The 12,482-nt window shown below is 32.0% G+C and overlaps 1 protein-coding gene across 1 annotated transcript in view; it reads right to left on the bottom strand.

The window, feature by feature from the left end:
• Positions 1-12,482, bottom strand: part of KIFAP3 (kinesin associated protein 3) — a 155,873-nt gene that overhangs the window by 16,379 nt on the left and 127,012 nt on the right. Inside the window, exon 19 of the mRNA XM_043484947.1 lies at positions 11,813-11,912. Within this exon, the coding sequence (XP_043340882.1) occupies positions 11,813-11,912 (100 nt within the window). The remainder of the gene's footprint in view (positions 1-11,812; positions 11,913-12,482) is intronic.

Raw genomic sequence — 12,482 nt, 5'->3', positions numbered from 1 at the left:
TCAGGTGACAGATAATAGTGGCATGGACTAGGGTAATAAGGGTGGATATGCAAAGAAGAGGCCAAGTTTGAGACAGTCTAGTAATGAAAACAACAGGACCTAAAGATGATTTGCACTGGTAATGGTGAAGAAAAGGGAGGAACCAGGGGAAACTCCAAAGTTCATGGCTTGAACTACTGGTTGATGGTGACATTTGCTGAAGTGGAAGATTAGAGCAGGCACCTATTTGCATGTGGGGAACCAAAAGTTAAGTCTCATGATTTTACTAAATATTCAATTGGGTATGTTAAATAGAGGAATAAAGCTGGTGCTCAGAGGAGAGGTATCAGATAAAAATACAAGCCTTTAGATAGTATTAACATCTAATGACATGGGATCTGGATCAAATCCTCTATTTAGGTAGTGGGTGCAGTTAGAGAAGGCACTCCCCAAAATGATAGGGATAGAGAACGGGGTCGAAATTCTACAGTAACCAGCATTTAATGGTGAAAAGGAAGTGGAATATCCAGCAGAGAACACTGGGAAGGAATGGAGAAGATCCTAGGAGGAAGGTTAAAAAAAAAATAGGGTACTTTGAAAGCTGAAAAAGGGGCAGTTTCAAAAAGCAGGGCCTGGACATGTGTGTCAAACACTGCTGAGAGTTAAAGATGAGAAAGGTCCATGGATCTGGCAATTTGAAGCTTACGAGTGTTCTGGACAAAACTGGAGAAACAGCAGAGTGAATGGGCATCTTTTGGATGTACTGTATGAAGAGAAATGAGAAATGGGGAGAGGCTGGAATGTGATGTTGGGGCAAAGAGTTTAACTTTGGAGATTCCATACTGAGTTTATATGCAGACAGGAATGATTTAGTAGAAGTGAGAAGAATGATGACATGAAAGAAGATCTCAGGAAGGCAAGAAGGGATGGGTTCCAAGCAAAGTGAACCAACTGGACTTTGAAGAAAAAGGCCCTTTCTTCACTGTAATAGAGGGAAGAGAGTGAGGTGGAGTAAAAATAAGAATAGACACCTGGAGGTAAGGAGATAACCTTGGGCAAGCTGCTTAACTCAATAAGCTTTGGTTTTCCTAATGTCTCCTTCCCTGAGTTGTTGTGAAGATCAAATTAGAGAAGGGATATAATAACAGCAATTAGCATACTGTCTGGCACTCAGTAAATATATTTCAATAAATTCCACATTATTATTAATCAGCATATCTCAAATTATAGGCAGATTTGAAACAGCTTTAGAGAATAACATTTTAAATAATACAATTAGAATAAAGACTAAGTCTGTATGGCATTGAAGCCTGCACATTTCTGTTCCATTCTAGCAATTTCATTTAAAATTGGACTGGATGGTTTATGTTACAGAAATGAACTTTTCGGAGCAGTTTCACTCATTTAGGATTTTTCTTTCATTTTTTAAAGACCAACAAAAACTTCAAAAAATTGTTTTGTGCAGGAATTTTCTGTGAACTTTCATGTCTAGAATTTTGAATGGGTTATGGACTGTCTGATGCAGATTTAAAAGTAGCAGAAAAACAAAGAAATAAACTATTGAACAGCCCCCAATACCCTCAAATACAGAGTCTAAAAATTCTGCTTTAGTTTCCATCACTTTTCTCCCCACATGCAAACTTCCATGTTACAGTCTAACTGCATACAGATAGGCTTATTTGGAAACACTAGTTCTAAACGCACAAGCTACAGTTTTAAAGTTCAACATTTCCACATTAGATCAAGTATCTTCCGAAAAGGCAAGGGTAGTGCTGTACATCCCTTTCTCTTAAAATTTTCAAGCCATTCTTTTTTCTTACCCTTCTCCTCTTATTGGGGTAACTAACAGGCACTTTACCCAAAGTGGGTCCTCTGTTTTATCAGAAGATCTGACTCTACTTCCCCATCTTAGAATCTTATTCTGTGCTTCAACCTATTTTTTAGTTGTTGTTTTTATGATAGCTATATAAATCAATGAACTGGTATTACACACTGCTGATAAATAGAAATAATTTATTTTGTGAAAACAAACAGCTATAACAGAAACTGACTTCAATGGTGAGAAACCAGAAGCAGATTTCTTTTAAATATTTTAGAACATTTCATATTTATGTATAATGTGATCTATATAAACACGTATTATTAATAAAATATATTTATCAATGCCCATCATCTAAATTGGCATTCTAAAAGTGAATTTCTTGACAGAGATAAGTTCCAGCTACCAACTAGAAAATAAGACAGTAATAAAGATAATAAGTTTAAGTGAAAAATAAATTTAACAACATATATTAACTGAATCAAATGATTAATGCTTCAACTGGGAGGTTTCATTGTAGCAAAAAATAAATGTGACTTTATTGTACTTCACTATGAAGATGTATATATTTAACAATGTGTAAGATTTAGCTTGCTTAAATGTGATTTTGAATTTCCACTGATTTATTCAACAGATATTTATAGCATTTCCAGTATTTGTAAGGACCCATATGGTAAGATGGTTTGGTGGATACTTAAAAATGATGTAAGAATAGTTCTTACAATGTAGAGGTCAAGTTTTTGAAATCCTTTAAATACTATGAAATCTTCTCTGAAGGCAAAAGTGAAAAATAATGTTCTGACTTATTAAATAAACTCATTAAGTGCAAATTTATGTTGAAACTGAATATATGACACAATCCAAGAAATAAAAAACTAGCTTCTTTGAGGAGGAGAGGTTTGAGTTTTCAAGAGCATTAAACTAGACCTAATTTGAACATTGATGGTAGTACATACGCATGTGCAGTCACTCCCTCACCCTGCCTCCCCAACACATGCACACCTTTCTCCTCTCAGCTTATTAACATTCTAAATCTTTCTCCCAGGTTTGGCCTTGCAACCACTTACTTGATAAAACAGGTCACTTAGAAAGGAAGAACGACCAATAAAATGAATTACAAAGACAACAAGATTAAACTGATTGCCCTGTTTTCATACACTGTAGCTGAAATCTGCAAATATGCAGTTGGCTGTGTTTTGGCATTTAACAGCATGCGATCAGTAAGGAGGAGGAAATTTTATTCTCATTAACGGTTGCAGATTTACTGCAGTGAAAAAGGGCTATGTAACCCGAGATGTGACAGTGCAGAAAGATCAAAGCCTTGGACTGGAAACCAAATAAACCCTCTGGCTACTTCCTGCAAGGAAAATTCACTTTGGCAATGTAAAACAGAGCCCAGTTAAAAACTACTCTCAGTTTTATGAGCTGTCATAGCAGCTCAAGTGGTTTGGACCAGTTGAGTTCAGAACACTATATTTCCTTGTTTTTGTCTTAGATACTTCTGTAAGCAGTTTTATAGACTTTAAAAAAAACACACACACACAATAACAAATAAACAAAAAAAGAAATTCTTTTCTTTTGGTTGAAACTGAGAAGGTAACCACTACACTTATTAAAACAGGCAGGTCTTCATTTGCACATTCCTTTCTCATTTACTACAGTTTAATATTTTGCCCTTAGATTTATTTGGCAATATACATTTACTTTAATAATTCATCTGTAATCTGTACAATCCCTATTCAAAATAAGTGCAAATCAGTTTACAGAACCATATGGCTCATATGTGAGGGGTGAGCTATTTGTAATAGCACATCTGGAAGGTCTACGGGCAATATGGAGAATATGGGAATTAATTAATATTACACTAAAAAACCTATAGGCTCTAGGTTTCATCTATTTTAAAAAATTATTTAAGAAAAAAACATTTGGTTCACGTTTCTAATACAGGGGTTTTCAAAATAATTAATCATAAACACTTAAATCACACTGTTAAATCAATCAAAACACAGATGGGCTAGACAAATCGACCCCTAAGTTTAGGAGTAAGCTCAGATTCACTGGATCCAGACTTAAGGGAAATAAAAGATGACATGCTCTACATTTCCTTTCTCTTTTATTTTTCTGGAGGGGTGGTAGTGCTTATCAACCAAGTTGCTTATAATTTTAAAATTCTCATTAGACTATGAATAAGCAAGTCTTTGTAATTGTAACGTGTATCCTATTCTCTTAAAAAAACTCATTAATCTTTTCGGAAAATAAGAGCATTTTATTGGTCAAATATATCATAAAAGCAGTCATCCATGCTTAAGGACTTTCTCCTTTCTTTTTAAAATTTATAACTCATTTCTGTATATCTGTACAGCCAACAAAAATGCTATTAATACATATAAAATGAATGAACTTTAACACTGGATAATCACACTTAAACGGTGGTGATATAATTAAGTTCGTAGTCATGACTGGATGAACTCCCATGTCATTTCTTCTGGTACAAAACTACACGGTACTTGATGTGTTAACATTTTTATAGGATCTAGTCATCTTCAGATTACTTATTAAATTTATAGACTCAATTATACTGAAATTCTTCTCCTAAATGAAAGTCCCAATAAAGAGACAACAAATTTGGTTTTCTTTGGGAGGATCTTTGGATTTTACACACAGCTAACACACATGCCTCCAAAACCCAAGCTCAGATCACCAGACTGAAAATTAACAGGAGTTTGATGAGAGCAGTTCTACAACCAACTTCTCTTGCTTCTAAATTTCCAAAGGAAAGCAAATCATTTAAAATATTTTTTTCAAGTCAATATAATTTTTTTCTAGGATAAAATATCTTCCCAGGTTTCCAGTATTATAAGTCTTGATTTTTGGCTTGAATTTCTATATTTCAGTAAAGTTTACAATTTGCTAATGCTGATGTGTGATAATCTAATAAAATCTGGCCTTAAAAGTTATAGGCCCAATTTACTAATAAAACGTAATTCAATTTTCCTTGGGAAATGCAAATCATTAGTATCCAAGCAGTAGAACCGAATTGAATTCCTTTGCCTTTTTTATGGTTAAAAAGAAGTTTTCTCTATTAAAAAGGCTTAACAAAGAAGTCAACTAAGACTAATATGTAAGGATTCACTTATAGGCATAATACAATAGCATCATGTATATAAACATTTACATTGGTTAATTAGCTAAATAAACTGATTATCCCACTCATTTCATCCTCACTTTTTGTTCAACTGGATTAATCTGTAGAGAACTTAATGAACTACTTAACACAGGTTAATGGTAGTGAACTAGTTACTTGATGTGTTAATAAACTTTAGCAATTTGTCTCCAAGTAATCTAAACACCAATTTTCAGTAAACCATATACAGTGTACTAATGCAAAATAAGTAAACAATATCCTGTATTATACAATAAAGTCTACATATCTTACTCTGAATTTTAATAACATTTACTCCAAACTCTCTAAAGCATAGTTCACTGTTAGACTAACGTATCTGCTTGCCATTTGGAGGCAGTAGTGGTGTAATACTAAGAATGCTAACTCTTACCAAGCTTAAAGGCCTCACTATATTACCTAACTGGTTTTGGACTAGTGCCTTAAAAATTTCCGAGCCTTAATTTCTACATTTGTTAAAATAGGGCCAGTACTACTTTGCCCTATATACCTTACACACTGTTGATGATCAAATGAGACACACAATGAAATAAATGTTAGCTTTGTTGTTGTTGTTTAGTTTAGTTGCTAAGTTGTATCCAACTCTTTCTGCAGCCTCATGGACTGCAGCCCACCAGGCTTCTCTGTCCATGGGATTTCCTAGACAAGAATACTGGAGTTGCCATTTCTGTCTCCAGGAGAGCCTCCTGACCTAGGGATTGTGGTGGATTCCTTACCACTGAGCCACCAGGGAAGCCCAAATGTTAGCTACATGCAAGTTATTAATCTTTGTATAATAAGATTTAGACAAAAAAGTGCCTTAAATTTTATTCTTTGAAACTCTTAGAAGGCGCCTAAGACATCCCATCTTCTGAGATTTAAAAAAAAAAAATAACTGGCATAATTGTTGAGAGTATTTAGAGAGAAAAAAATGTAATGTGATTTAATGTAAAGACTGTGTTAGAGCAAGCGTCTCATACTTAAGAAACCATTTGTTTGCATTGGTTTGCTTCTCTCATCAGAACTGTCACATAGCTATTGCCACTCTCGGTCTCCTGTTTTCACTATCCCACTAATTAAACCGTTTCATTACGTTAGATGGAATTTTACCTATCACACAGTATTATTTCCTATGAATAGTTTTATTCATTTCAAGTAATTTTACCATGCATTTCTGATTGGTTAATAAAGATGGGAACAACTTAAAATTATTTCTACTGGTTATAGTTAGCTATAGCAATTATTACTGAGCCTGAAATAACACGTTTATATATGCTAAAATAATGTCATTTGGACAACTGAATATAATTATATAAAAATTTGCACAGACTTGGATATGTTTAGATCAAATCATACACCCTGAAAAGGAGTAACTTTTAAAAGTAAACAGGATATTGTCTTATTACCCAAGATCATGGTTTAGATTCTGCTATATATGTTTTAATCATGATTTAACAAAATTCCATTTAAGCTGAAAAACAACTCTTGCAAATATCCCAACTTCGATAGAGCTAAGATCAAGTATTAGAAAACTTCACAAAAATAACATTTATTCCACAAGTAGGGAAGTGGATCTCACTACACTCAATGAATCTATTTTCTTTGACACACAATTGTTTATCCAGTCTTTATCTCTGATTATATCCTGAGGATAAATTCTTAGAAAAGAAATTACAGAGTTAGGGAATTTTAGGCTTCTGTTCTCTGTTACCAAATATAGTTCACTGAGGTTTTGTCCATTTAAATGCCCACAAAAGGTGTATCACGAACCTCTTTGCTCCCCTGTGTGGATATTAGCATTAAAAATTATTTTGCAACTGATAGGTGAAAATGGAAACTGGCTGCTTTATTTATATTCACCATGACTGGAAAAACTACTAAAGTTAGAAGTTTTTTTAAAGACTTCATGAAGCATGTTCTCCTCTGAGAAAAAGTTATAGGGAAAGAAATTAGGAACAAAAAAGTTACATACTTAATAAAGCAGTGATTTTAATGATTATCTTTAAAATATTTAATAAGTATTTCATAATAATTCATTTAGTTCTTAAAATACTGCAGAGCAAATGGCTGGTCTCAATATCTATCAAAGGAAATGTTTCTATGAGGTTCTTTTCACTTTCTTTTGATCCTTCAATATAATTTCTATATTACTGCCACAGTAATGAAGGTCACTAAAACTTATACTAGGAGAACAAATGGAAGAGTTTGGTTTATCAATTAAAACTTTATAGAGGACTTATCAAATAAGGGATTTTATAAGCATATTTAACTTTATCTCAATATATGATAATTTCTCAATTGCCAAATTAAAGGCTGTATTATAGACAATAATTTGATTTATCTTTTGAATAACCGCTTTAACATAATATCCTAATATGTAATTCAAGGAATAATACAAAGGGCAGAAAATAATACTACTACACAATGCCTTTTAGACAGGGAATAATGAATTTTAAGGTTGCTTTTCTCAAGTGAAATAACTGAGTTAAATAGTTGAGTATAATGAAAGTGATCTTATAGCTAAAGAATAAGTCAAAATTTTACATGTAGAGTTTCATATGAAGGAAAAATTATACATTTACAAATCTTGATAAAAGATAACTACTTATATATTAACAAAATAATGTGTTAGTCCTATCTAGTACTTTTTAAAATTGTACAACTGACTAACATTTAAAATTGTGCAAATGACTAACATTTCAACAACGATTTAATGTTTTAAAGAAAATAAATTAGAGAAAACAATAAAATATATATATATGTGAAACATATATATATATATATATATAATGAACAGAAAAGTTAATGGCCAAGTATTTTAAGAAAGAAGAAAAAAGAGGCAGGCACACACAGAGAAAATGAAAGTGTGAGAATCAGATGGCTCAGATAATTCACACATCTAGTTCATTTCTGACTTTAGTGAAACCATCAGTAAGTGACATCATTGTGCCAACCACAAAGAACTCCAGGCCCTCTGAAAAATATTTTTCAAAGCCCCAAGGAAATCCAAGCAGTCCCTGAAATTTTTTTCCAGTTTACGAAAATTGGATTCCTATAAAAGAAAAATGGACCATTTTTACTGCAACAAAAACTGATTTGTAAAAGCTGGAAACAGTTTAAAAATTCTCAACATGAGGTTCTTGTTAGTCTTGAAAAGTAAGAGTTATAAAAAAAAAACGATTCAAAAATATGGTACAGATACATTGTATATAAGGGAGAAAAAAAGCCAGTCTTACTCCTATTATTTTTAATTAGCTTCAATAGCAAGTTCCAATTTACTTTCTAATACCAGTTCAGGTTTTGGGAGTGCAAGATTTACATCTGACCCTCTGGGAATGGCAACTCAATAGCTAATGCCTTGGAGCCCTAATATATTTTGCATTACCCCCTAAATGTTGGGAAATTCTGGTAGCAAGAGGTTCAAACTGATAGTGACACATGTCTAAAATCCAGGATTCACGAGCTGCCAGTATGTATTTTATCAAACACCCAGTGCCTCCTGAAGAACAGGATGTACGCACTTAACAATTTTCACTGGTTTCCAATTAAACGGCCTTGCCATATTACACAAATGTAGACATTCATATTAAGAAGGGCACCCTGACTTGGATTTTAAGAAACATACAATTTGAACTGTTTAAATCATTCTCTAAATTTGACTCAGTTTCCCCATTTTAACAGATTTGTCACATTATGAAATGTGGTCATTTTAGAAAGAAATTAAAGAATTTTTTTCTGAACAATTAAAAAAAACCTCTTATACAAATTAGAAATTTATTCTTTACCTTGCAGAAATTTGGGATCATATACTTCATCTGAACCCACTGAAACTGTCATGTTAAAAACCCACAAAGACTGAAAAGTCATGAGTACTGGCTGAATAGCATGCCACTTGGCACTGTCATACTCTTTCATGTTCTCAAATCATTAAAAACATTTGTAATTATAAACATTCACATTTTATATATTATTTTAAAAATTATTACTATTCCAATTAACTTGACATTGCTTGTTAATCAAAGACATATGATGAACAGGGAATGAATTTTTAAGTCATGTAAACAATTTTCCTCATTTAAAGGAAAAAAAAGCCTCTCAAAATAGATAACATCTCTTGTTCTTAAAATCAGCTTTTTCAATATTTAAAATTTAATCAAGACATTTTTCTTTCATAATTAACCCAAATTCTTCATGTTGTTCATTAAGTCTGTTTATTCTCATTTTAACAGTAGAGATGAAGAATAAGAGTTCAACATCTTCATTTACATTTTTTTTAAATCCCACTTTGCTTAAAATCAATTAAAATGAAATATTTCAAAAATATTATTTTAAGTCAATGATATTTGATCTAATAGGTTTTATATTTACCTATTGGATCTCAGAAACCTAAAGGTAGCCATTAGTTTAAAATTTCACATCTGGGACATTATGCATCAAAATTATCATGTCAAAATATGTGAATAATTGTGGAGCAATTTAAAATAAAATATTTGTAGAATTAAAAAACTAAGACTAAATCCATAGTTACTACAAAGAACAACATAGGAATCCTATTAGAAGACAATCCTAACCAACCAAAAATAATTGCGTAACAGGAAGAGTAAATGATTCTACAGAGGATCAATAAAACAAGGTAGCAAAGAACAACTATTTGAGTTTTTGGCTATAATATTATAAGGTTTCTTTGTATCTTGTTGATAAAATTTAGAGTCCCCTTTGATCTGTTACCTACAAAAAAAACTAAGGAAATTCAATGTAAATTATTTCTTCTGGAAATATAAAGAGAAAATGATACAGTTACTATATTTAAGGCCTGAAAAATTAAAAAAGACAAGAGATGAAAGACTTAACTTTCTCGGGGGAAGTTCTTTTTAAAGGGCAAACAATCTCAATTCAAAATGATTATAATAAATAAGTATACCATGTTTTTGATTTGAAAAAATATATAGTCTACATGAAGTTTTATTAACTAATCCTTTAAGCCAACGTTACCGTCACATGTCTTTTATGATGTGAAAGAAGCTACTTACGTTTTTTTAATCTTAAAAAAGAACTAAAGGTGCAAAAGTAAGAGAATTTTCCCAGTCTTTTTGTAAATAGAAGCTTGTTAACAGAACTGAGGAATGAAGTTCTGAAATCTTTGTGGACACAGTACAAAATTTAGTCAGTGAGTGTAGCCATCTCTCAAAACATACAATCAGGTTCTTAAAAATCACTTAACTATACAAAACATTGTCTTTCTCAAATAAGTAATGCATGGTTAGTTTGCTTTTTTTAAGCTGGAAGTATATGCAGGGGACACAAAAGCAAAGTTTTGTTCATAGTGAAACATAAATGGCAGAAAAATTAATCTTACATGCTATCAGCAAAAATCTTCAATATAAACTTTAGGATTATATAGCAAAATAATTTCATCCTTTTCTAATTATGTTTCAGAAAACATTTGTACAGTGAATTGTCACAAAATGGAATATATTAGTTATAATAATTAAATAGAATCTCTAATTATAACTAATACAGACAGAGACATCAGAAGTAGTCAAAAGCCATATGCTTTCTGGTATTTAATCATGTTTAATTTTTTTTACCTAAGGCAAGTAGTTTCTCACCATGACAATCCAGTGCACCAATGAAACAATTTCTAAAGTATTATTTATTTATTTAAAGTTCACTAAAGGCTACTGAACTACATATAAGGATACTACATTTCATAAAATACTCCTGTATTTTCCACTATGCTTTTAAATTTTGTCATGACCATCAGTGAATTGTGAAACCAATATAGTGGGTTGCAATCTGCATTTCAAAAATAGAATAGACTAAAGCAGAACATATCACTGTGAATTACATGCAGTAAGAGTAACTGCTATTTTAAGAATTTTACTACTGAATTAAAATGGCTAATATAAAGTGATTCAAGAGTTATTACACATTGGTCACAACTGTATTAAAAAAAATTTTTTTAATTTAATTTTTAAATTTTTTTTAACACCAAAAACATTTTGCATTGGGGTATCGCCAGTTAACAATGTTGTGATAGTTTCAGGTGAACATGCAACTATGTTCTTAAACACACAACTGTATTCTTATTCTCCAAACAGAAATACTTATGTTAATAAAATTTATAATTTTAGAAGAGAAAATTAAATCAATAATTTAAAGAAAAAAATAGTCTTAAGCATAAAAAGACTACACCTATTCTTTGGACCATTTTAATGTGAAATTGCAATGTCATCCTAAATTAAAGTATCATATCTTAGTAATGATACGAAGGGAAAACTATTATTTACAGTTTCTGGCAAGATTTTAAAAATCTATGAGACCAGTAATGAAGCAGAATATATGTTGGGGGAAACTTTATTATAATTGTACAACAGTGCTGGCATGTCAGGTTTTTTCCTTAAATATTTTATTTGAATGCCATGCAAGGAGGAAAAGTCCTTAATTTAATCAGAGCATCAACTTTTAAAAAACAGTGGTGTCTGAATAATTGTTAAAATGCATGTATTGTGTTCTTATTTTATATTTTATTGGATTTGGAAAACATGAAATAACCTGCATCATTAATTTGTCAAAAGTACTGCCCATTTCAACAGACAGCCTATATTTTCCAAACTAAGGAAAAAAAAAATATATATATATTTTTTTCTTAGAACTATAATATCTCCATTTTTTACATAGAAAAATGTGACTTTGTAAGTTAATTTATAATCAAATAAGCATGTTCTTGAAAATATTCAGGATTTTTTTTACTCTTTAATGGAAAAAGAAAAATGGGAAGTGATGAGAGAATTTTAGCTTTTTAAAATCAAGGGAAACACCATATACTAGATCTTTCTTGGAAGACTGTTTACCTGCCAGCAAATGAATGCTGCCCCACTGCATCTCCATTTTGAAGGTGATAATCATTGAAGAAATCTGGACTCATGGCTCCTTCAGAGGCAACTAGTCCATCTAGAAAGAAAACAGTAACTAATGAAACATCTTTGTAGGGAATAAAAAGGAAACTATTATATTAAGTAACACAATAGAAAATAACCTGTACATTTAATCCAGAAGAAAAAATGTTAGTATGATGTTCAGTTCTGAGAGCATGAATGAAGAGCATACATACTTAAGTGCTCTGTACATTTATTAAGCATCCACTATGTCGCAGTGGCTTCCCTGGTGACTCAGTCGGTGAAGAGGCTGCCTGCAATGCAGGACACTCAGGTTCCATCTTGGATAGGGAAGATCCCCTGGAGAAAGAAATAGCAACCCCCCCCAGTATTCTTGCCTAGAAAATTCCATGGACAGAGGAGCGTGGCAAGCTACAGTCCATGGAGTTGCAAAGAGTCAGACACGACTGAGCGACTAAACCTACCTATGTTGCAGTACTATTTTATTACACAGATGAATAAGACATGATCTCTGCCTTCAAGGAGCTTATAGTTTTGTGGAAAAGACAACAAAAGATGGGGGTGAGAAAGGATAGAGAGGAACAATAAGCCTTTCAGGCTAAGAAAGAGAATGAGTAAGGAAATA

Source organism: Cervus canadensis, chromosome 13 (assembly GCF_019320065.1).
Source record: "Cervus canadensis isolate Bull #8, Minnesota chromosome 13, ASM1932006v1, whole genome shotgun sequence".
NCBI lineage: Eukaryota > Metazoa > Chordata > Mammalia > Artiodactyla > Cervidae > Cervus > Cervus canadensis.
This window is presented reverse-complemented; position numbering and strand designations above follow the sequence as displayed.